Here is a 27,015-nt window from a genome sequence, read left to right as displayed (position 1 = left end):
TGGAAACTGGACAACAGCTCGCAAAACCACACCTGCATTTGTCCTTCAACCTAGCAATCCCAACACTAGGAATTTCCCAGAGGTACCTTTGCAAAGATATTTAAAGATGTTTGCAGGACGTGCTACTCCCCGTAACACTATCCGTGATCACAAACGACAGAAACAACAACATCTCTCAATAGGGAACTGCTGAGTAGACTATATTTATCGCATAGTGGACAGTCATGTGGCTACAAAAAGGAGTGGAGTCAATCCAGACTCTGCCAGGGAGTAGCCTCCGGGATGTATCATTATGTCATTATGTCAAAAAATACTACAGAGACAAGTCTGTGTATATGCAAGTTTTTATCTAAGGAAGAGGATCAGAGTGTGTGTGTGTGTGTGTGTGTGTGTGTGTGTGTGTATCTTCGTTTGTATCTAAAAAGAATCATAAACCATAAGTAAAAGGTTAGCTAAATGCAGACAGTGTAAACAGGGTGAAGAAAAGAGAGAGCAAAGCTAAGGTCCTCTTGTTTCGTTAATTGGACTTTGAACACTACATAACAATGTAGATTTTTTTAAATTTCTAACAAGTAAAAGCAAAATTAAACAAACCTAACTAGGTTTTGAGTTGGCATAACCATACAAATGGAACTTATTTCAAGGCACTAATTTTGCTTTAACATCCCACTGAAATTCATATCCTGACAATTAAAAGAAGAGAAGAAAATCCTCTTGCAGGGTTTTCAGTCATCAAAAATGACAAGAGTTGCATGAAACTCTTATTCCTAAACAACGGACTGTGTATTTCAGGAAAAGGCAAAGCACATTGGTCTGCAGACACTGGGGCTTCTGTGAACGGGAGAGAAAGATGTAGACATGAGATGGAAGAGGTTCAGAAACCCGCAGCACCCTGGAGATGAGACAGAAGTACCCAGAGGAACTTACGGTGCACTTTTTAAAATGTTTCCCTCAGCTACATACACTGAAAACAACTAACTGAGCACGCCCACGCTCTAATCAGCCCCAAATGGCTGATACTCAGGTCTACGGAAGGAAATGGGTCAGAGGGGTCAGGAAGACCTTGTCCCAGAGAGTAAGCAAGCTGTCAGGGGCAACGTGGATTGTGTCAAAAGAACTCAGGAGCCAACTTCAAAAGGCTCCCATAGACTTGAAATGTGACGATTTCACCCTATAAGAATAAAAGCTGGAATTGCTTGATATATATCAAATACTGAAATCTATGTATTAATACTGATTCTAATAATGAAAATAAGACAATAATAAAAAGCAAACATAACATCTTACTTGTCCCCTTTGGATAACGTAGAGAACCAACTGACCAATCTGAAAAAAAAACTGATAAAGGGAAGGAAAAAAAAAGCATTAATTCTCCCATTCCTATATAAGCCGTGCCCTTAGGATATTCAAATAGATGATGAGGGAATGTTATTTCATATAGAAATATTCTTGCCAGTAAATGAAGAGAGAATAATAAAATGAGGGAACTCCAGTTTTGCAGCCGTGAATGAATCAGTAAATTTCGGGCGGGATCATCAATGACGGCTAAACTCCCACCTGGCCGTCGTCTGCCTCTAACGGAAGTGCACAGCACCATCCATGAAACAGTAGAGACAAAAAGATTTGAACCTGAATCTAAGGAGCCTCTTGATATTACTACATATTTACAGAAATATTTGAGGCAGAACGGCACAAATGGGATGCAGTTGGCAAAATCCAGACTGCGGGAAAATCTACAGGACAAAGAGCTCAGTTTTTTTTGTTGTTTTGTTTTTAATAATTAATTTGCAAGGAGAGCAACAACAACCAAAAGAAAAACAAGCAAACAAAAAAAAACAGTAAAATATTAAAAGACACTCAAGAGCTACACCAGTCATTTGCAGTATATGAACTCATTCAGATCCTGTTTCAATCCAATTGCTAAAAACAATACATAAGGATTCATGAGCTATCAAGGATCTCACAATACTCACTGAACGATGATTTTATGGAATTATTTCTGTTTTTGTTTTTTCCATGATAATTTTATTCTGAATTCGCATTCTTTTATAGTCATGAATTTAAATATTTTAGATAAAATTATATGATATCTTGAATTTGCTTCAAAATAATTTGGTGGGTGTGGGGTAGAGCGTGGGTGGGGATTTAAAAGACAAAATGTGGGCCATGAATTAATAAATACAAAGGCTGGGTGTTCCTCAGACCAGTCTTTCTATTTCTGTATCTATTTGAAATTTTTCAAGACAAAGTTTAAAACTAACAAAAATAAAACTATTTATTGGATGCATTATTCAAATATAATGTCTGATTAATTATACTTAGCTTGATAATATAACTGTGAGTTCCTTGAGGACGGGGACAAAAACTAATTTATTTTTCTTCCTGAATGCTGAGTGCCCAGAGTAATAAGAACCCTGAATAAATTTTGATAAATGAAAGAATAAATGAGTAGCTATACATACTAATTAATTAATCCTATAAATCCACAGAGATACTGGAGACATTAAACAAATTCTGTCTGCCGTGCAATGCCAGGTAAAGACAAAAGCATAAGTTTTATGCCAAAAATAAGGCTTTGTTCGGAAATGCTGAAGTGAGGAATTTTTTGTTTTCCTTGATTTTGGTGTTATTTCTGTGGGTCACATTTTTATCCCCTGGTTCAAACGCCTGAATGCTTGCAGCACTTGTTAAATAAAGGTGGCCTCAATAGTGGGATTTTCCAACCCCGAGAACTCTGGTTTTGAAGTCTTCTTGAGATAGCGATCAATTTCTGGAAATGAAATTCTTGCAACGGAGAATTTTGCATTGTTGTTCCTATTTTAAATAATGTCTAAAACAAGAGCCACAGAATAATAGAGCCAAAAGCACTGCTGTCCTCTGTCACTGAGTATGGGAAGTGCATTTAAGTGGTGGCGTGGCCGTCGGGGCACCTAGTCCCTTACCTTTATAGGAAATGACCGGGTGCTCCGCTCTCTGGCACTGAGATGCGTCTGTTTCTGGCTGGACGAGTCTCCACCACCCCAGGCTTGAGAACAGCCATGCAATGACGCAGGTGCCCTTCATGGTGGGCAGAAGCCTTTGAGTCTGGGCACGTGTCTTCTAACCAGAAGCTCGTCTTCCCGTCATGTGTGGAAAGTGCCTAGAACACACAAAGAGAACGACTGCATGAACACGAGTTCAGATTTGTTGACGGTGGCCTTTTGGTAAAGCTCCATCACTACCTTAAAAAAAAAAAGTTTAGAGGACTTAGACAAGTAGCACTTATTCTAGATCTTGTGTCAGATATGTGTGAGTATATGTGTATCTCAAAAAGGACCTCTTTTTCTCCCAATAATTGTATGAGATAACCCATTTATTATAAAAGGAGAAAGGTTCAAATTTAAGCTCCGCCAACACACCGTAGTCACTCCTAAGGAAAGCAGTTTGATAGTGGTGGTCATTACTGGCCTTCCTTTAGAACATTGTCTCCTCTTACAAACACAAATCTATATGTGGAAACCCTAAGAACTGCTGCCCTTCCTGTTTAATATACAAAAGGCCCTATTAATAAGGCTATGGTCATTTTCTTTTATTAACTAGCTGATTAATATTATGCTACCCAACTTTTAAAAATCACCCACATTCGGTGAATTTATCCTTTGAAATTTATAGATCACCTACCTGCAAAGTTGCTGGCTAGAGACCAAGTGAGAATCAAATAAAATCTTTATTGAGCACCTACTAGGTGAAATGAAATTACTGTGCTGGGCGTTCTGAGACTTTAAAGATTATGAAAAATTTAAAAGACTAATATGCTTTAAAATAAGGTAGGCTTGTAAAACTAACTATAATCCAAGCCATTAGAAAACCATAAAAAAAGAAAATCAGGAATGCTGTGGGAGTTGAGAGCACCGCTGCTATTTAGAGGGATCAAGGATGTGTCCAGGGAGGGGTTCACGTTTGAGCCGAATACTGAAGGATAAAAAGGATTTCAACAGATGATGATTTCTGGAAGTACATTCCATGCCAAGGGGAGAGGATGAAAAGACACACTGGATGGGCCAGAGGAAGGAACAGGCGATGTGTTTTGGGAACGGTTTACTATATTTGACCCAGATGCCAGGAGATATAAAGGGGAGGAGGAGGAGGCAGCTTACAGAGTAGGTGGGGTTAAGATTTGAAAAGCAAACTATACTAAGGTCTGAAGTCTCTATTTTTAGGCCACAAGCTACCATAGCATATTAATATTACATTAGAATAAATAGTAATAAAATTATTCCTACAACAGTGTACATAGGAAATTGGGTAGAGAAGAGCACAGAGGTAGAGAAGTTAATTTGAAGCCACTGCAAGTATTCAGAAGAGAAATAAATGAAGCTGTGACTTGTGTTCAAGTTGTGTCAATGTAACTAAAAATTCAGGCAAACACTCAATGTGATGGGTTAGGGAATGTATGGCACATTAAAGAGGGCCACAGATTCTCTGATCTTCCTCCCATTGAAAGGTAGGTCTATGACCCCTCTCTTGAATCTGGGTTGACTCTGTGACTATATGGCTCAATTAAATACAACAGAAGTGGTAGTATGCTAGTTTCCAAGCCCAGACTCTAAAAGACTGGTAACCTCCACTTCTTAACTCTTATAACATGTTATCTGGCCACTGAGACACCAGGTCAGAAGTTCAACTACCCTGGGACTGCCATTCTAGAGAGACCATATATAGGAGTGCCTAGAGACATTTCCCACTGAGCCCAGCTTCCCAGCCATCCCCACCAAGGCACCTGATATGTGAGGAAAGCTGCAAGCCACTGAGTGACTTCAGTAAATCTCATGAGAGTATAGGAATCACCTAGTTGAGCCCTGTCCAAAATCCCAACCCCCAACGTGTGAAATGTGAGAAAATGATTGTTGTTGTAATATGCAAAGTTTGGAGGAATAGATATTAAGTTGGTGCAACAGTAATTATGGTTTAAAAGGTAAAATAGTAAAAACCACAATTACCTTTGCACCAACCTAATAGCAAAGAGCACGATGGACTCAAGACAGAGAATACGAGTGACTGTGAGGATGGTAATGCCATTCATTTCAATATGATAATCAAGAGTAGAGTTTTGTTTAAAGGAGAACATGGTCATTTAGCTTTGTGCACATGGGTTTAAGATGCTAAGAGACTATTTAAGGAAATGCAGCAGACTGTGGAAAATCCAGGCTGGATACTCCACACAAAAAAAATCAGAGACTTCATATAATGTTTGGAAGGGTTAAAATCATGGATAAGGTAAAGATTCATCACCAGGGGAAGCCATGAGAGGAATGGGGGTGGGGACTAAAGAGAACTGTTTGTTTGTTTAGAAGCTGCAATTTAAAAAGTCACCACACAAAGATGAGAGAAGGAAAACAGAAACAGAGCATCAAGGGAAAACTGGAGATCAAACTCTGTTGAAATATAAAACTAACACATTTTAAAAAGAGGCCTGGTCTGCACCCCAATGAGGTAGAGTGAAGGCCAATGGTTTTAATCAACAGACAGTCATTGATCACTTGGGGGGGGGGGGGTAGTTTCAGCAGAACAAGAGACAAAAGCCATATAGGAAGGGAATGGATGGAGTGAAAATGGGCTAGAACGTACATGGCTCCCCTGAACGCTAGGTAACCAAAGAAAATTCAGTGAAATCAGAGAAGCGCAGAAAGATCACAGTTAGGACATTTTTAGGGTAGAGAAAACATTATTAAATGTGGCTGCTTTTTTGAGAAGTGGTGAGTGGATAAGAGATTGGAGATTTAAGAGGGAGAGATTATCAGATAGAAGAAGATCCAGAAAAAGCAAAGGTGGGAAGCTATTAGGATCTGGGTAAAGAAAGTGGTTATAAAAGGAATGAAGGAAGGAAGGAAGGAAGGAAGGAAGGAAGGAAGGAAGGGAGGGAGGGAGGGAGGAAGGAAGGAAGGAAGGAAGGGGGTCTCATCTCCAAAAGGAGGGTGCCATGAATCTATGGTGTGATTTCAAGATGAAGCAACATAAATTTGAGGGTACATGAAATTTCACAGTCTCTATAATTACTGTGCTGGGAGCTCTGAGACTTCAAAAATTATGAATAATTTAAAAGACTAATACGCTTTAAAGTAAGGTAGCCTTGTAAAATAACTATAATCCAAGCTGTTAGAGAACCATAAAAAAAAAAAAAAAAAAAAAAAAGCTCCCATTGATGGAAACACTCAAGTTGAGCCGAGAAACAAGAGTCAGGGCTGCAAACCGTGATGAGCCCCATGCGATTCCTGTCGGAGCGAGAGACGCTGAGCGTGAAGGTGGAGGAAGGAATGTAGAGCCGGGGGCCCCTGTCCAATGGGTCCACAACTGCTGCTCAGGCACAGTGCTGTGTGATGGATAATGGAGGCACAGGTCTTATTTTTTACCTATGAAATGAGTTACACAGGTTAACTGCCGATCGGAACTGTCCAAGTTTACAATAGCCATGAACTCTCATCTCAGCTCGGACATCTTTGCCTTCTGAAGCAAAGGAAGAGAAAAACAGCACAAGTGCCTGAAACGGTCCTTCCCTGGGATCTGGAAAGTGACGGTTAGAGCAGGAGGAGATGCCGTGTCAAATGTAAGAACAGCTAAAACGGGACACATACTTCAATGGTGATGAGATGCAATTACGTGTTTGCCATGGAAAACGAAGGGAAGCACATTTAATGAGAGCAGGTGATTTTTAGAAGTTTGTAATTTTCAGACTATAACATGGTACCTTTCTTCTGAAAATAAAGGTACTATAAACGGTCTTCGTGGTAAGGTGCCAGGGAAGGGCCTCCACAGTCTTCATTTAGAGAGGGAGTTTTTCCGAGTATCCTGCCATGCAAGGTGAACTCCTTTAATGTCTCTTATTTGAAGAAGCTTTTGCTCTAAATAAAAGGTCCCTCCATCCTGGACTCTGTAATTCCATCGTCCACTGAATCATGCAGCTCTGGCCTCTGAGTGATGGGGGGAGGGGCCTATTTATATCAGGGTTTTTAGTGCTCAGCACGTCTGACATTTAGAGGCAGATAATCCTTTGTTCTGTTCGGTGCATTTAGCACCATCCCTGGCCTCTACCCACTAGCTGCCAGAAGCACTGCACCCCCCATTGTGTCAATCAAAATTGTCTCCAGACATTGCCACTCGACCCTGGTTGAGAAGTTCTGATTTTTGTGTATCAATATACCTCTCCCTCTTTAGAAATTAAGTAAGCTAAACTTGAAAGATGATTTTAAAATACACTTATATAAATCACCCAACTGAATTCGTATTGAGCCATGTCAGCAAAATTTCAATAAAAATGAAAGTCATGCTAATAAATGTTTGCTACATTGGGAAATATGAAGAAAATTTCAAAGGATGAATTTCAATAAAAGTTGTTCTAATTTCATCCTACCATCACTGGAAAATTAAAAATATATTAGGTGAGTTAATACTAAACAAATGATTTTGCCAATAGGAAGATTTATTACAGCAGACCAGTTTGGGCAACAAAATAGAAACATTTTTTTTGCATCTACTTCAAAACCCACGAAGCCTTCCTTTTAGTTTCTTGATGTGGGAGGATTTCTCTATAAGCTCCACATAAATAAGCAAAATTCTGTATATAAGTGTGTGTGCAATAAATAACATTTCCCATTCACACCCACACCACACATGAATAAGCTTTGGAGAACAGAAAATAACTGTTCCTCTTACTTTAAAAAATGCTGTCAGATAAAAAAAAAAGAAGAAATCAAAACAATGAATGTTTACATAAGAAGTTTTGCTTAGGGAACAAAGTCTAACCAGTTATTAATAAAAACGGATCCAAAGAAGCTTAATGTATTTATTTTCAGAGGAGGCTGGGTTTCTTCTTAGACCTACTATAAAGTTGGAAGTGGCCCGATCTGTTGGCACATCTCAGAGTCCATAAAAAGCCTCTGGGGCCCGGGTCTGTCCCCTACCTGATGGCTGTAAGGACTTCCATCATGGAGTCGACAAAGAAGTCAGGTGAGCTGACAGGGAGAGGATGCCGGAAGCCGGTGCCCACACCTCCTGCAGCAGCATCCTAAGTGTCAAAGGGCCAAGGCCAAGTGGAGAAGACTGGTGCACGTGTGCCTCTGAATTATGCCAAGCTACCGCTGACTGAACCATCGGGCATACAACGGCCAGAGTTTGTATGAGAAGAGGGAAGCCCTGCTCTTCTGAAATGTTTGCATCTGCCCTTGCTCTCCCCATCTCCTGGCCCCGATCCATGGGATCCCATGAACTGCTTGGCCATACGGACGTCCCAGCCCAAAAGGACAGTGGCCGAGCCACTGGAGAATCATTACACCACCTGAATAAACCACCTGGTCTCACCCCCACACACCCTGGCACAGCCCAATACAGTGTCTGTTGCATAATCGTCAGCTGCTGCCAGGTAAACAGCCAAGCCCTATTCGAAAACTCAGGATTCCTCCATCGTGTGCCAAAGAAAACACTGCTCGTTCATAGCCGGTCTCTTCCCAATGCCACCACCACTACTCCCATTGTGAAGGCGCCCCTCCAGCCCCTGTGGCCTCGCCAGAACCCGCAGAGTAAGCCTTGCACACGCATGTGCACACAGCTGATGCCGTGGGACCCACACCTGCCCCGAGTCTTCCCACTAAGCAAGGTCTGGCTGACCTCCAGCTTCTGCACACAGGGGGCCACCCACTCCGGCCCACGGTGGCAGCTCCTGCCCGGGAAGCCCGATGTACCAATCACAGTGTCTGCTTCCTCATCAAAGGTTGCACGTACTGGCCTACAACCTTTAGTGCTCCTACGTTTTAACATCTTTTTATCATAAGCAATGTACGGGTTGAATACGTGGTTACAGTCCCACGTTTATGTGTTCCCCCGTGCTGAATAGGCTGCCTGAACGAATCAGAAATCACAAAGCCAATGCTCTGTGGAGTATTTAGAATTCACCCACCCCTTGCCACTGAGCAAGCACCACTGCCAGGTGGTTTATTCATTCCTCTGGCACAGAGCAGAGAGGAAATGAGTCAAGGACTCACTGAACATGAAAGGTAAACTGGGAGGTCGAAATCATCTAGTCTCTCTCTTCACTTTCAGGCTGAGATAAGAAGGCCCAAGCTAAAGGCATCTCACAGGTCACCCTAAGATCAAGTGTGTAGGGGCGGCCACGTCAATCCTACAGGATGAGGCTGCCCCCAGCTCTCTGCATGCGTTACTTACTTGTCCTGCTCACGTTGCTCAGTCCACACACTACGGCCACAAGGTCTCTAGGGTTAATCTTAAGGGATGAACGCTTGGCATGGAATCAAGCAGTGTCTTGGGGGTGTCGCTAATTAACCAACCAGCCATATTGAACAATGTCACCTGTTGACATTGGGCCAGGGCCAGCACTCCAACACATGGGGGTGAAGATGGAGACAACACGGTGAGGGTACTTCAAGGTCACAGTGAAGAGTAGTCGAGCAAGCAAAAATCTGTTTTTCAATAAATATCAAGTAGAAGTAGCAACAAAGTCTTAGCGAAGTCAGAAGAAGGAGGAATTCCCTCTGAATGGATGACGAAGACAGAAGCTGTGGCTTCTGAAGGGGGTCAAGTTAAGAGGGTTCAAAGAAACAGGAAGAAACAATTCAGGCCAATCAGTCTGATGTGCTCGGGGCTAGAAGCAAGGTACTGAATGAATCTATGTTCTTCCCTTGCAATGGTTATCACACATTCTAGGTGCTGAGCAGGAAACTGGATTCAATGAAAAATCAATAAAACAATAAACTTAGTTAATACACAGTGTTCAAGGAAATAGATCCTTGTAAACTTTTTTCAAACATAATAACTGAACCTTTTATTCTTTAGGAAATAAAGTGAAATTAAAGTTTTCTCGTTACGATGTTGATTCTATAAGGGATATGAGGATCTTTACCAGACATAATGATGCACCTTCAATTTTTACATACCTTTTTGTAAAAATTGGATGTTTTTATATGATATTAATACATGTGCCTTGACTTTCAAGATGAAGCCAAAAGAGGCTTAACATCGATGAATTAGTGAAACATTTTTAGGAATATGTTAATGAAAACACTGACCACCCTTAACTACAGAAGGACCCCTGGCTGCCACCTTCAAGTAACTAAATAAGAGGTGGGCTTTGTTACACATAGATTTTCATCATACCTAAAAGAGATGAGATGGAACTTTATAGCTACATAAAATGACCTCATAGCATAAAATGGGAAAAAGCAAACATTAAACTATTTTATACATTTCAATAATGGTTTGGCTCCAGTGACCTTATTTTATATCTCTCTTCAAAGGGAATTGTTATTACACTTTTTGCCTTTTCCCCCTTGTTTAGCTCCAGATCGCCTAGAGGAACCATAAAAAGAAATGAAGTCCATTAGATAAAATTATTATTTACACAAAGGCAATATTAATTTTATCTGTCAGCAGGTTTTAAAACCTAGTGAAAGTTCATTCAATCTACTTCTGCGTTAGCTACACCAATAACAGTCCTTTCTAAGAAAGAAAGAAAACTTAAATAGTGGGTCGTTAAGGCAACAATGGACAATTTCTAAGAGACTTATCCAGAGACATTTCCTCAGGGCAGGAAACTCATATGGATACAATAAGGTAATCAAATTATAAATGACTCTCATGGTGTGAAAATTATTATTCATAGCTCCCATTTGTTTTTAGTTAAGATAAGCAGGACTTGGAATGCCACTTTCTCTCTTGTGAAATAGAAGGTGCAGCGTCTTTGCCAGCATCCAAAAGCACACAATGGTAGCTGGAAGAAGAGGACACATCTTTCTGTTGTTACTACACTTGTCAACATCATTGGTCACCTCCAGATTCCCAAATCCAGGGGGACAGCTCCATGGCATTTGTGCCCATTAACCCTTTCTTTTCAATATCTCCAGAAGCCCTCTCTTCCCTGGTTTTCTTATCACCTGAATCTCCCTGTTGCAGCCAAGACGCTCCTCATGAACGTACACCCCAGTCTCTTCTGAAGGTTCATGTCTTCTCAGTCTACACACTCGCAATAGCCTGTCTTCTTCCAACTCACATGATATTACACACTTTCTAAAAACTGGTGACTTCCAAATCTGTCACTTTCTTCAAGCTCTTTGTACATAATCCAGACCCATAAATCAAAACAGACATCTTCACATAAATAAGCCAGAAGAACCTCATCCAAAGATGACCTCAATACCTGTCTTCGTCACCTGTCTTCTTTGGGTCTATTTAGTCTCATTTACTCAGCCATCCAACTAATAATCTGAGGACTAACTCACGATTTCCGCCTCCTACACCATCCCAAAGCTCCTCTGTCATTTTGTCACCATGTTCTGACAACTCTTCCCTCACTCATATCTAGAATCATGCCCTCCTCCCCACCCTGACCAAGCCCCTCTATTTCTCACCTCTGCAACATCAGCCATTTTTCAGCTAACACGGGTTTCCCTGCCCAATCCTTAGGCTTCATCGCTTAGTAGCCCTCTCTGATTTCTTTTTTAATTTTCCCTCATTCCCACCTGGCCCCACTATACATCATACTCATTCCTACCGTAGTTGTTACAATCTTGAACTATAACTGTCTGTGTATCTGCCCCATTCTCAACCACAGTTGTGAGAATCTCAACCCCTGCACAACACAGGACATAGTGTAGACAAACAGTCACCACCCGAGAAATGAGATGATGGAGGAAAATATGGCAAGCCCACATACACCTCTCTAACTTCTTACCAATAGTTATCCTTCTAATAAAATGCTATCCGTGTTCCTTTTCCTTCTATCACTGTGCTATCCACTGTCACAGATGTTTTATTCCTCCATCAAAATTCTCTTAACATCTGGTCCAAATACAAGGATTCCAATGGTTTTGAGAAATGTCCTTTCTAAATGTCATAATTTCCCAGTTAATGGTCAAAAAGATGAAGGGATTACTATAGGCAGACCAGCTAAAAAGAGGAAGTGTTCTGGGCCTGGAAGCATGAAAGCACACAGAAGATATCACCATATCTCCTGAATGGTTGAGAAGGGTTCAGAGAAGTTACTCTGGCATGCTGTAATTCACTAGAACCACTTGAAAAGTCAAAGGACAAATAAAGGAGCATGTTATCAATCATACCTGAATAAATTCATCAGATTCATTATCTAACATGGAAATGCAAATACCGTGAATATTATCAGCTGAATTTACAGATAAAAGACTGCTAATACACTTGGGGAAACTAGAATATTTAATGAAAAGGCCCCTGATTTGGCGTTTTCCAATTTTATTTGGGAATCACCCTTGTGTATGATATCTGATGACATCTATTAGGCCCAATGGACCAGACATGGCAAAGTCAGTATATTAGAGTTCATTTAAACCTGTTACAATCTTTGGTCTTGGGGAAAAAAGAAAAAAAGTTCTCAAAAGCACTAATTACTACTTTTGGGTCAGTTGATTAAAAACAAGAATAAGAAATCCCTGCTAAAATAAAAAATTAACTATAGCTAATAATACTGTTTACCTACTTGAAAGTTGCTGAGAGTGAATCTTAAAAGTTCTCATCAGAAGAAAAAAAATACTGAGACATATCACGTCAAAATCAAAGATTCCACTTATCAGAGAATAATAACATATAAGAAACTGCAAAGCAGGGTATATGATTCTGTACAGTATTAATACATCTCTTATTTTCCTTAAGTAAACCTGTAAAATAAGCATTTTCATTCCTTCCTGTTTTACAGATATGGAGGCAAGACACAAGGAGACCCTACAGATAAATGGAAGAACTAACAATTTGAATGGGCAAGTCCCTGACCCCCAGCCTCAGGGTCGTCTTGCTGTTCTGAAGACACCATCCCCATTACACCTCATTTCTGCAATAACTGTCAGTTGACTAGGGATTGGGAGCCCTGCTACACATACGGATCACCTCGCCGAAGAAGCAAGCAAATGCTCTGTTTCTACCAACTGACGTCATGTTGGGCCTGAATACATGTTTCCTTGGGAACGTGAATTTCAGTAAATAATCAGCTATAGCATCATTCATTGATTCTGGAACCAGAGACCCCATTGGGCAAGATTTACACACATACAAGGACCTTCTCTGGAGTATTTTTACCCAAGACGATCATTACCTTTCAGAGATCAATGCTGGCCCCTAGGTCCAGAGGTCCTTTCTCTACGTCCTCCTTCTCATTACTCAGGTTTCCCCCAAATGGTACCTCTCAGAAAGGCCTCCCCAGCAAGACCTGCTAAAGCACCTGCCTCTTCCTCTCCCCCAGAATCTGTGATTTTTCTCTTCTTCATGTCACTTGAAATTGCTCAGTTAATATATTTGTTTATGGCCTGTTTAACCCACTAGGATATAAGCAACTAGTGAGCTAGCCTTGGTTTTGTTCCCTGGGCATCCCCAGGGCCTAGAAGAGAGTATCACACACATACAAATATTATCGACTTACTGACTAGGTACTAGCGGGAAAGAAATGAAGGGAGTCTTTGACCAAGTAAAGGGAAAAGCACTGTGAAAACCTAGATGCTTTCTGCCGGTGCCGCTGACTAGTGTTCAGGGTGTTTTAGAAGTCTCTGTGGAAAACTACAAGTGTGCTCAAAAGGAATCAGTCTCTTAGGTGAGATTGCAGAAGAACAAGTCAATAAAGACCTTCAATTAGCCGCCACAAAAGCATCCGATGATTAGCACGTAATGTGATGCTGGGAAATGCAGATGTGCTGTGAACATATGGTAGTTTATTCTTCAGTGCATTAGCCTGAAATGTGGAAAGGTCATTCAGGACATCACAATAAAGGTCTCCACGGTTGAAAAGTAATCCCCAAGGGTTTTACTTCTGTATTTCAAAATATCAAAAGCTCTGCCATGGTGGATATGTTAATGAAAACACAAAAGCGACAATTCCTAAATGTAAGTCCAGAAAAAGGAAGGTCACGTTGCATCAATTTGACATGCTGTTCTTCCAGAGTGAAGGGGTTCAACACAGCTAAAGGACATCTGAGCGCCTGACTTTGCCATGCGAAAGGTTAAGAACTCTCTCTGGTGTTCCTCCGCCGACTGTATCCCAGCGATCCATCCTAACCACCAACACTGGTTTAGGAGACAACCGACTCTGGACCCAGATGGCCTGGGTCCCAGTGCCAGCTCCAACATTATTAACCTTATGCCTCGGGTTCCATCATCTGTAATATGGAGATAAATACCATGGCTTACAATTTATGAGTTAATTTGAAAGGATGTAGGGTACTCCCTAGCAGTGAAGAAGCACTAAAAAAAATTCAATACATATAAAGAAATTAGGACTATTTTTTAAATGGTTTTTTTTAATCTTGTTGGAAAAAATTTTCTAACAACCAAATTAGTGTCTTCCTACAAAGAAATGATAAAGTAGTTTACTGTTTAATAAGAGTTGTGACGGTGGGTTGCCCCAGCCTTAGGAAAATTCCACATCTGCCCACGAAACCTGTAAAAGAACCTTCATAGCTGCCGTGTTCGTACTAGCGAAAACCTAGAAATCTCTCAGTGTCCACTGAGAGAATGGAAATTTTTATAGTGTATTATTCACAGTGAATATGAATGGACTCCAGCTACATACAATGTAAATGAATATTAGAAACATAATATTGAGAGAAAAAAAGTCAAGAATTGTATATACTATAGTAAATCAATATTCACTGAAAAAAAGAAGCAAAACTAAACAATACTTTGACTTTGTTAAAACTATGTGAAAAAAGAAAAAAGCAAGGAAATGTAAACAAACTTCCCAGTAGTGCTAATGTGAAAACGTGTGAATGTTGAATGAACAGAGGTAGTTCTCTACTTCTTCGACTTCCAGGATCAAACCACCCAGATGTATTAGACCACTGGTTGCTCCACTTCCGCCCTTCTGCCCAGAACACATTCCTCCACGAATGCATCAGAACCTACACCTCCTCTGCGGTCCAGATCAAACACCAGCTCCCCCATCCCTGGAACCACTTTCCCGAGAAGCAAGGCCACTCCATCCAGACTCCTGCGATTTGTCTCTGGGGCCCTCAGGTCACTCTACCATGGAATGTGGCTTCTTCTGTCTCCTGACCTGGCGTTCCTGCAGGGCCACACAGGAGAGGCTGAGCCCCACTTGTCACTGCAGCCCCTCACAACCCATCACAGCTCCTTGTACATAGGACATACCTAATATTTGTTGAATAGAGGGGTCAGTCAACCACTAACAAATAGTGCAAAGAAGCATCAGGCAAATATCGGAAAAGGCTGTGGAAGGTTTGGAGTATGGGAATCATGTAAATGGACTGGAAATTAAAAGATGACACTTTCGGCAGAGAAATGGAATGGAGTCTCAGGGTAGAATTTACCGAGAATTAGGGTAGCAAACACATTTACCTGCTTGAAAGGACCAACGTTATTAATATAAGTAATGAGATCAAATAAATTATGCCACATCCATACTATTAAATATTATGCAGCTTGTAAAACCCATGTAGTTTAAGTAAGACTCTATCTATCCACTGCCATAAAAATCCAGTAATGATGTTGAGTGGAAAAAAAAATAATATAGTGTAAATGTTATTTATTTATCTATAGAGATATAAAGAAAAAAGGAAAAGAGAGAAAGGTCCAATTTTTGACTAAAATTAACCAAATGATTTCTCTGCTTATATGTTTGTAGGTAGAAGAAAACTCTGATTACTCCGAGGCAGCGGGGGTATTTTATACTTTTCTATATTGTTTGAATTTTCAATAAGCATGCATTTATTTTATAATTTAGTGTGAATAAAAATATTGATGATTAAAACAAAGGAGTGAGGTGAGATCAGTTTTGTGGATTAACTAATGAGACTAGAGCCCTACGGTACAAATTTAGAATCAGTTCAGGTTTGACTTACTGAGTATGAGGGAGTCGGAAATAATGGAGAAACCGTTGCTGCAGGGCAGTGCGAAAGCAGGACAGGTTAAAGAAGGGGTGGTTAGAAGGTACAGTCGTGGACGAGCAGAGGCCAACTGCCCATAAGTATTCTCCAAGCAGAACAGAAAAGTCCTGTTGCTGTCATGCAGTAGAATTAGGAGGAGAACCCATGCCATTCGGGTGTAAACTGAGTCAGTCATGGACGTTCTGAGACTGGAGCCTCCCTGCCACTCCTTTACTTACTAAATTCATTTCACCTGGGGTAGGGGGAGGACTCTTCACTCTTACCTAAGGAAATGAAATGGGTTTTATAAGCCCTGACAGATAAACTGTGTTACGCAAAGCTCTCTGGTTATACTGAGAAGAAACACTCAGGCACACACAGGCATTGACAACTACTTTCCATCCTGACACGGCCATACTGAGTTTCTGTCCTCAAAGTTGTCATGTTAGCTTGGTAAATAGCACACACCTGTGAAACGATTAGAGGAAACCTTGGCACACATGTTTGTTCTGTCGATAAGCAATAGACTGTGTTCCCGGTTGAGTGCATACATGAAAGTGATGTACTTTCTCTAACATGATATGTAAGAGGCAGATGTTATGCTTAATCTCACTGTTCTGGAAAATTCCTGCAGTTCTCTCTGATTACAACCATGGTGGCACAAGAAGCAGCTCATTGACCACGGAGATGAGATTGGAGGTAGTCAGCTTTTTAACTCACAAACGCCTCATTCTGGAAAGTCCGATGTATCCAGAGCACAACACTCACCATTTGAAGCCACCTCCTTGCAGTGGACCACAGACAGATCTATTGAGTTTAGTGACTAATCTCATGGATCACAGAAATTGGTAAGTTGTGGGAGAAAGCTACCTATCTGAGAAGTCCAAAACAAAATTTGTTTCTACCTTGTAGAGTTCTGTTTCATGATTGCCATTTTTAAAAGGCAAACATGAGGCACTTCGTGGCAGCGATGGCTGCTTAATAAAACATACTTTTTTATTACACACACACACACACACATTTGAAGGGGCTTAAAAGTATTCAGACACTTTGCCTTTTAGTTTCATCTCTAGCTCAGTCTCTGAAGGATTATCAGAGGTGTTAACAAAGATTTGCATGGAACTGTATTTCCTCCTAGTCTGATTATTATGTGTTACAAGCCAGGATTTGCAAGCTTCTATTTAGGGGACGGAAATTCTTCCATACAAATTAAGTATATCAGGAAGACAGGGCACTATTTTTAAGTGAAATTTTAAGGACATGAGAAATAAAATATATTACGAAGTGTATCGGCAGGAAATTAAACTCTGTGCGTGGCCTATGAACAAACGCACACCCAGACACACACACACAAGCACACGCCCACAAGTGTATGCTGAGGTGTATGCACACACTTAAACATTCTCATATTGAAATATAAACATACAAACACTGAGCTCCTGGGCTCTGGGTCTGACTGTAAAGTGGATGCAAACCCCAGCAAGGGATTTGCTGGTTGTTTGTCCTGTATTTCCTCCTTTAAGTGGGAATAACCTTTGTTCCTTCTTCATAAGGTTGTGAGGATTTGATGATGCAATCGACGAGAAACACGTAGAACAATGCAGGCCTGCTGCAAGGGCTCAGTAACCGTTAGACCTGACAATGTGGGGTCTTCACTGTTATAACTTACATCTGGAGGAAAATACACTGAATCATTAGAATGCTCTGAGATGTGGGGTTATGCCTACTTTTAATACTTCGAAGGGCTGTTCTGCAAGTTTACTGCAAATGGGCACATGTGACTATATCATCAGAGACAATTTTTTAATGGATTCTTTTGCTAAGAAATACTACCAAGCAGAATCAGGATGACATGTCCCCGTCTGTGACTCATTCCCCTCAGCAGAGCACAGAAGCAGCTCTATCTAGTAAGTCCAGTCTCAGCACATGGGTTACATGTGCTAAAGCTGGACCATGCCTGGTAGACAAGGGAAGATGGGGTCAAAGACAACTGGTGATTATTCTAAAGGAACCAGAATGCTTTTATCCCGCCAGAGCAAGATCGCCAGTGAAAAGGCATCTCCCTGACTCAAGAGCATCTGAGTGGTCCTCTGCTGAGAGAAAAGCTGACCAGCACTCTCAGCTCCAGATAAAAATAAAATAGAACCAGATGATATACCCAAGTTCTCTAGAGGAAATTCCACACGGCGAAAGAGTTTACTCATAGTAGGAAACGAGATTTTTTTACCTAAGCTGCATATTGGCCAAAGACCTGCTGACTGAAGTGAGCACAGAAAAAGACAAATCAAGAAATACTATATGATGTTCCAAAGCCTAGAAAAAAACATGACAATGGTGTGGCATCAAACACCAGATCCAATGACGGGCATTGGTGGTGGTCATCCATAACTTCCCAATGGGATTCTGAGCTAAAGTGTTCAAAATTACTATCACTAGACCCTTCATTTATCTTTTGAGCTTCCTCTACACCCCATATGAAAGATAAAATACAGTGCGATCGCAACCCTTCAAAAACTTAGTTTATTGTCCAATATTTTTCTCCAGTGGTTAATGATGATTCCCACAGATTAGAACAAGAGAGGTTATAGGAAGGGGCAAGAGCGCAGGCACATTGAGAAAACCATTTCCTAGCAGCCAAGTCGTGGTACAACAGAGTCGTATCCAGCATGGCTTAGGATACTGAAGAACTGCAATTCAGGTGTACCAGGGACCAACCCCCTCAGTCTCCAGGTGACAAGTCTCCCCCACTCACCAAATTTACCCACGCAAATGCTACCATTTTCTGCATGCAATGACTTGAAAAACTTTGAAAAGAAAGTATAAGAGCTTGAGAATCACAGATCTGAGTTTAATCTGGACCAGAAACTATGATTCAGAGAAGTCAGCCTTTTAGCCCCAGGTCATCGTCAATCTAGAAAGCAGCAGTGCCAGGACTTGAAGTCACACATGTTGGCTGAAAAACCACTGTGCAATCCTGTACCCCCAGTGGTATAAAGACTGATTGCTTTACAGAGTTGGACAATTTTGCAACCGTATTGTATCAACACCACATTTTCAAATTTTGTAAAGTATATGCTACATTTTGAATGTAACATGGTACTAAAATACATAGCTCTCTGGGAAAACTAATTCCATTCACCTAGCAACTCCACTGCTAGATATATATATATATAGATATATATATAGATATATATCTATATATATATAGATATATATAGATATATATATATATATATGCCCAGTCAAAAACTTGTACATGAATGGTGACAGCAGCACTGTTCATAATAGTCCAAAAAAAGGAAAATAATACCATTGTCCAAAGGGAAAATAATCCCAATGAATAGTGAATAGATAAAGAAATGTGGCATATCCTACAGTGGAGTATTGTTCAGGAAGAAAAGGAATAAAATGCTGATACATGCTACCACAACATGGATGGATGGACTTGAAAACCACACTAAATGAAAGAAGCCACAAATAAAATGCCACATATTTTCTGATTCCATGTATGTGAAATGTCTAGAACAGACAAATCCATTGAGACAATATGGATTAGTGGTTGCTGGGCATTGGGTAGGTAGGGAGTTTTTGCTGATGGGTACAAGTTTTCATCTGGGGGTAATGAAAATATTCTAAAATTAGATGGTGGTAGCTGCACAACTCTGTGAATATATGAAAAGGGCTGTAAACTTTAAAAGAGTGAATTTTACAGCATGTGACTTATATATCAAGTAAAGCTATTACAAAAAGCAAAAAATCCAAATTCCAACTCAGGCTACCAGGTTCTTACGATGATGGCTCCGGAACAGAAGCTAGAGGCTGAGAAAGACGGCTGGAGTCTGGTAGGTTCCCAGGACGGACTGTGGGGATTGTTTCCATTTGGGGGAGGAGGGGCTTCAGCAGTTTTGTTTGGGGGTAGCAGTGACTGTGGGAGCCCATACGGAAGGAGACAGCTCTTCATATATTGGGCTTTTCATAGGCTGGGTTCCCGTTAGCATGACATAAATTGGGGGGGGGGGGTGAGGGGGACGGGGCTGGGTGAGCCACAGGTATAGCAAAAAAGGGAAAGAGCCACACAAAAACCAACCTGAAGTTGACATTCCTATTCAACACTTTTAAGCCTAACTAAAGCAGATTTTTAGGCTGAAGTGTACTAATTATCCAGATAGCTTGTTGCCCCTTTGGTATTAATGAAGCAACTGAGTACAATAATTTTAAGTATTTTCCACTATTTAGAATTACAAATGACTTTATAACTTATATGCTTTATCATTATAAATTGCCTCATAGTTCATATCACTTATGTCCTATTACCTACTTAATAATTGTGTTGGTGGACACCTGGCTCCAAGCCCATGAACTGACTGCCGTCTCCAACATGCCTGCCACACACACCCTCCGACAATCCCTAAAAGTATGCACACACTTCTTCACCCCAACACACTTTATAGAAGTGTCCGTTCTTTTCCCAGGGCTTCTTCCAGCGTTAAAGCAATTAGGGCAGAGAGCTAAAGGAAAGGCTTTTTCCAGCATCGCTGACTCTCCGAAGAGAAGAGCCCACGGAAGAACCAGTGGCCATGAGGGTGGCTGGGCAGTCTCGGTGACAGCGGTGTCCAAACATTTGGACACATTACTTCAACTACTGCACGTGACAAATGCTCTGCTATTGAACTGCTCACAGCACTGAGTTCTTAGAAGACGAAAGATCTAGTGCCGTATGGTAGCCCACGAGAATGTTTCTGGCCTCTCCAAACTGTCTCAGGGACCACAGACAGGTTCCACCCCCCGATGTGAAGCCTCCATCACACAACACTTGTGTAATTGACTTGGAATCAGTGGTCCCTTGTGGCCTACTTCTCAGCTCTTAAATATCAGTCTCCCCATATCCGCTACAGTTCCCACAGAGTGAGGTCACAGTGTGCTGCGAACTATCAAATTAGCATTTTGGATCACAAAATAGTTATGTTTTCCCCAAATCACATGCCCATAAATCTTGGGCAAGTGTATCTTGGCAAATTAATTCCTTGACCACTGAGCAAGATTCTCATCCTATGGGGATTTTCCAGGCAAGCTTTTCATCCCATGGGAGTTTTCCTAAGGAATTTCAGGGATGAGAATTAGCCCAGGGTCATGAGCTCAGAACAACATGGTCATAAGGAACAGCTGCCTCTTCTCCTGGCTGTCACCATCCCCCCATACCAGTGTCGCCGAGCAGGCCAGCACACTGTCTCCGCACACTGGTGAACCCAACGCAAGCCTGTCCCAGGCCACACAGACCCCACATGTGAAGGGGGAGCCAGTCATCTGTACTAGTAGATAGCACAAAAAGTCATGCCCTTATTTGCTGCAACCGTATGTTTAAAACGATTAACTCTACACACACACACACACACACACACACACACACAGGACTCAGGTGTCTAAACCCTATCCTGTTGGCCCACACTTTTCACGAAGGATGATCCACAAAATATCCACATATTCCTGCAATTAATAACTAAGGTGACTTTGCTCACAGCCAAGGACTATCAATGATAAATCCATTGTAAACATTCAGTTCCTTTCGGGCAATTTCTGGATTAGACAGGTGTGAGTTTGACTTCCGTTCCCTTCTTGCTTGGGGACACTAGAAGAGCTCAGGAACCCCTGCCAGCTTTCTTCCCTTCTCTAAGGTAGTAGTACCACCTCCCTGTTAGGTCTTCATGGGGACCACATATTTCCGTGCTTTTAGTGCTCCGAATGTATCACCAGACATGTGCATAGTGGCCACGATGGAACCTGCTGAGTGCCCTTTGATCCTTGCCCCAGCCAGTGTCCTGGTTGAATCATCGTCCCTCACTCCAATCCCTTTCTCTCCCCTCAATATGGCTTAAACACCTCCGTCCTGACCGTCTGCCCTTGATCCTGTGCACAGTCTGTGAGCTCCACCAGAGAGATGCAGCACAATCTCGCTCCCCACTCCTGCCTCCCCTCCCACCCGGCACCACGCAAGCTTCAGCATCCTTGGGACACCACCAAATTCAGGGCCACACACCCTTCTGCTCTTTGTATGTACAATACCTTCACCAAAGTAGAATTTTCCAGCTACTCCTCTCTTGCGTTGGCCCCTGAAATGCATCTGCAAAAGCTTAATTATTTACCCACTCTCCTTCCCCATGAGAATTAATTCTTCCTTCCACCTTGCACCCCAAACCCACCGCCTATAGACTTTATCATTCCACTTACAAAGTGATATAATTATTCAGGAACTTAATTCCCCAATACAACACAAGACACTCATTATTATAGTTAGTACACCTTTTTATCACCGTAGAGAGCTTAGGCCTTAAATGTTACGCAGATACAGCCAATGTTTGTGAGACAAATGAGCAGAATCGGAGGGGTCAAGAAGTCCGCTCCTCTATTGGGCTTCCAGCCTTGCTGGCTGGGTGACTTTGGGCAAGTTACTTAAACTCTCCAAGGCTCCACTGCCGCATTGCGAAATGAAGATATGAATTATCCTTTCCCATGGATGGCTGTGAAGATTATAATATTAAATTCTTCACATGCACCATCTCACACTGACTAGCACGCAATGACTAACACATACCTGCTGTCACATTGTAATGAAAATCACAACCCCTCATTTTAAGGCATCTCATACTCTGGTGAAAAATGAGCCCATCCTCTTTGCTGAGTATTCCTTGTCAGTGCTCAGAGGTCTAAGCATTAGACATAAACAACTTAATAAAATAGAAAAAGAGAATCAGAGAAAAGAGAAACAGAAACAGTACACACACAGGCAGCTCTCTTCTGCCACTGGAACGGCTCAGAAACACAGTAAAGGTGTAGTTATAAACCTACATGGTATTTATTACATCCAAGTTCAAAGCCAGGCCCATCATCCTACTGTGAATCATCTTCAGAAGACACGCATAGGATTCCTGTATTCAGTTTCCCATCTATAAAATCCAGGGCTGTCTTATTTCCCTAAACTGTGGCGATACAGGCTTTCATTAGCTACCTGCTGTGAGGTTAAACTAAGCAAAACCCACCAATGAATTGTTTCCTAATCAAAGTCATAATGTCAAGGGGTTTCAACTAGCACTCTCCACTCTGTGTGTGTGTGTGTGTGTGTGTGTGTGTGTGTGTGTGTGTGTACACATGAAAGACAAAAACAGGACTCAAATTGCAGCTTGCGTGCCCCTAACTTTCTAATACCTGCAATAAATCTTTGAGCCAAGGTAAATCATTCATAAGACTTGGTAACAGTCCAAAGTCCCTAACGCTATGTCACTAGATTCCTTACTTAATCAAATTATTTTGAAATGTATATTTGCAATGATGAGGGTCCCACTGGCACACAATTTGAAGACAAGTAATTGCCCCTTGCTAGGAGTGGAAACTAAGGTTAGACTAACCTCTGGTAGTGAGTTCTTGAGATCACAGGAAGAAAACGGCCACAAATGAATGAACAAACACTGAGACCTTCCAGAGGCACCATCACAGGTGACCTCCAAAGGTTAACTCAGGTAAGGAGGTTACTGGCATTAGGACCATAAACCAACAAGTAATGAGCTGTTTTGCTGTGTCCCTCCTTTTGCATAGGTACTAGATTCCAGAACGGATTATCCAGCCACCCAAAGAAAGGGTGACTCTACAGTAACCAGCTCTGCAAGCACCGTCCTCTCACCCAGTTTAATAAGGAGCCATGCGGTTTGGAAGCAACTTCTAGAGTTACAGAATGTTAGGCAACATATTCATTATCTTATCCCACCAAGAAACAACAGGCCCAAGCAGCCAGTTCCAGGATTGTCCTCTGAGACTATGTTCGTACACGTCAGGAAACCAAACAGGGTGTTCAAAACACCCTGCTTGTTATAGCATTTCTGTCCCTTCTGAGAATCCAAATAACACTTAGAAATGGCTTCACAGAAAAACGGACTCCCCAGAGATCCAAAACTCCACAGGAATCCACGATGGGGACTGTCGTGCGTGCTCCCATAAAAACCTTCCTTATCACCCAGCTGCCCTAAATTCTCTCAAACTCAGGGCTTGTCGAACTTGGCACTCACATGGCAGCACCTTCGTAATTTTAAGCAATATTTAAAGTCAAGTTTCTGAAGGCCCAGGGCAGCATTCCTTCCGGGACTGGGTCAATTCCTTTCACCCTCACTGAACTGAATAACTTCTAATAAAAGCCAGTGAGATCTGGTGGACACACAGAGTGAGAATACCATATTTGGAGTTGGGCAGACCTGAGTCAAACACAGAAGTAAGAACCTTGGCCAAGGTACTTCAGTTCTGTTCGGTGCTGTTTCTCTGTGGGTGAAATAAAGCTAATTCACACACACACCTTGCTGGATGATCGCAAGGAGTGAATTAGCGGATACCTGCAAGAAGTCACCAAGGTGCCTGGTGCCCTGCAGATGGCTAATAATCACGAATTAGTTTGCATGACCTTTTAAAAAGGGAACCTCAAATATGCTAGATTCTCTTCATATCAGTTATGGCTCCTGGTTATTGAATTGACCACATGAAGATGTGTATCGGTCAACAATGCCTGCACCAGAGGGCACCAAGTCAGCCGCCTTCAACAGGCAGTCTGGATCTTCCTACACTCCTGTGAGAAGCCAACGGCCAGCAGAAATGACCAAAAGTGATGAATACAAGGGACCTCTCTTTATCTACCAGGAAGAAAAGGACTTTGGGTTTCTAATTCCCCGTGATGATGCTAATACATGCTTCTTGCTTTGTGTCCTCAGAGACATGGACATGGAAGAAATTAATTTAGAAATTAAATAAACAGAACATGGTTGAAATGTCACCAACAAATTAGCTCAATCTCAAAGGACTCCACGTGCCCTATGGCAGAATTGGTGCAAACAGAAACATTTTCATAATGGCAACTGTATAGTCACTGTTTAGTTTAGCAAAGTCATGGAAACCTATTTAAAATGTCATAAAAAAAGAGAGTATAGCACAGGCTTCTAAAAGGCTGGCTAGTTGGAACAGTCTCATAAAGACTCTTAGATTTATTTAAAAATAATAAATACAAAATTAAAGCCCAGAAAAGTACAAGACTAACAATATTTTCTCAAACATGAAACAAAGTACCTTTATTTCAGTATTCAAATCCGGTAAGATTTGAATGGTTCGGGAGAAAAAACGGGAAAAAACACTATTTTTTTTCTCTTCAATGAAAGAATTATGGATATTAAGAAAATTATATTTTGACTTATACAAATGAGTCAAGCATCAAATCTTACCATTAAATATGTATTGAATATGCAAAGCATGTAGAGCACTAAACTACATTTTTAAAATAATTCAAAGAAATTTTACACATTTGTGTCCAGTGTACGCCCTCGGCCTCAGGAGCTTAAAACAAAATCTAAGGAGAATAAATATATACACAAAGTTGATTTAGAAGAACTCATAAAGATACCATGTGGGAAAGCGTAAGATGTGTGTAGGGTTAACATTTAAATTGAAAATGTTTGCTTCAAGAGAACATACCGGAAAGATATAAAATTAGCCCAATGCAAATAGGTTTTTTTGTGGCACATAGATTTCAAACAGGTTTTTAGGTAAATGTTAGATGGTTATTGTCATGGAATTTAGAAAACGGAAAAGAAGAGATTCTAGAATGATGAATATATCCTCTCCAATTTCTCAGAGAATAAACACTATACCCCAGAGTTTCTTAATCTCGGTATTACTGGCATTTTAGATGGCTTAAGTCTTTGTTGTGGGGGCTGTTTGAGCACTGGATAGAGTTCCGCAGTATTGCTTGCCTCTACCTATGAAAGCCCAGTAGCACAAGACAACCGTCTTGATTGACAATCAAAATATCCCTAGATGTTGACAGGGGAGAGGGTGGGTAAATCACCCTTCTTCCCATTAAGAATTACTGCCGTATACAAAGTTAAAATCTCAAAGAAATTGTTGAGTTATGACATAACAAAAAGACTGTACATAAAAAGGGAATCTTTCAAATTCCTTTTCCAAAGTTCAATTTTCTTGTCTACTTACTATGCCAGTGTGGTCCTGTAGCTAGAAAATCCTACACATACTAACCCAAACTATCCCAAATCACTCCAACACACAACTTCACCACAAAGAAACGTGGGTCTCAAAAATCAGTTATAGAATGGAAATCAGATAAATGTGCTTTAATTACCACAGCAACAAGGACAGCAGAATTTGGTAAATGAAATGAACAGTGTCAGGATTTGCAAGCAAAGCCTTCACCTAATCCATTTCAAAACCCTGAACAGGAAGCCCGAATGTCCTGGGGAAGTACACGGTGACCCGTCAGCTACCTGGCTGCTTTTGTTTCGCTTTGCAGATGTTAACAAAACTGTAAGCCAGGTGTGCACCTGTGGAAGATGCTATATGACCTTCAAAGGGGTCAATCACTAGAACAGAAGGAAGGAAACTTCCTCAGTCCCCACCTACCCCCATTTCTCTTCTCCAGTTGCTACTCAGTGGTGTCCTTTCCTTCAGTTCTGAGAGGTAACTGGGCCATTAATTATCAATTTGCACAGCATTCTGCCAGATGCCTTTAAGCTCTGGATGGAGACAACACAATCGTTATTCCGGGGTAAAGAGGAGAGTCTCCTGTTTTGCCTAAACCATCACCACCACCTCCATCACCAACACCACCACCATCATCACCACCACCATTATCATCACCATCAATACCACCTATTCTACCACCACCATCACCATCACCTCCATCATCCACCTCCATCACCACCTCCACCCCCACCCCATCACCATCACCACTATCATCAGCTGTAAGTCTCACCTCTACAATGAATCCTGTAACTCTGCATTGGGCTCCAGCACAGTCTACCCCTCCTTGGACAGAAAAAGCCACCTACACTAGACTCTTCTACTTCTGGAACTTCTACATTTCCATAACTTGCTCAAGTTGTTTTCTTGGCCTGAGACATCCACTCTACACAAATGCTTACTAAGTCAAGCCGGAAACTCATTAAACATGCAGAAAATACTGAAATTGCTCATAAATTATAGAAATTATGTGTTGCAAAACAAGTTTTCTAATGAACCAACACACATGTATTTAACTCATAGAGTACATAAAAGGTGCCAAGTGTTGTTCGAAATATTTTACAATCATTAACTC

At 41.3% G+C, this 27,015-nt stretch overlaps 1 protein-coding gene across 5 annotated transcripts in view; it reads right to left on the bottom strand.

Annotated features, from left to right (window-relative positions):
• The window catches only part of SEMA5A (semaphorin 5A), a 422,672-nt gene that overhangs the window by 270,516 nt on the left and 125,141 nt on the right, over nucleotides 1–27,015 (bottom strand). For all 5 annotated transcript variants that reach the window (XM_074329093.1, XM_074329094.1, XM_074329090.1 and 2 more), the window contains one exon: nucleotides 2,943–3,139. In XM_074329093.1, coding sequence (XP_074185194.1) covers nucleotides 2,943–3,063 — 121 coding nt within the window. In that variant the 5' untranslated portion in view covers nucleotides 3,064–3,139. The remainder of the gene's footprint in view (nucleotides 1–2,942; nucleotides 3,140–27,015) is intronic.

This window comes from Rhinolophus sinicus, linkage group LG03, assembly GCF_036562045.2.
Source record: "Rhinolophus sinicus isolate RSC01 linkage group LG03, ASM3656204v1, whole genome shotgun sequence".
Taxonomy (NCBI): domain Eukaryota; kingdom Metazoa; phylum Chordata; class Mammalia; order Chiroptera; family Rhinolophidae; genus Rhinolophus; species Rhinolophus sinicus.
The sequence above is the reverse complement of the archived record's forward strand: the minus strand, read 5'-3'. Positions and strand labels throughout refer to the sequence as shown.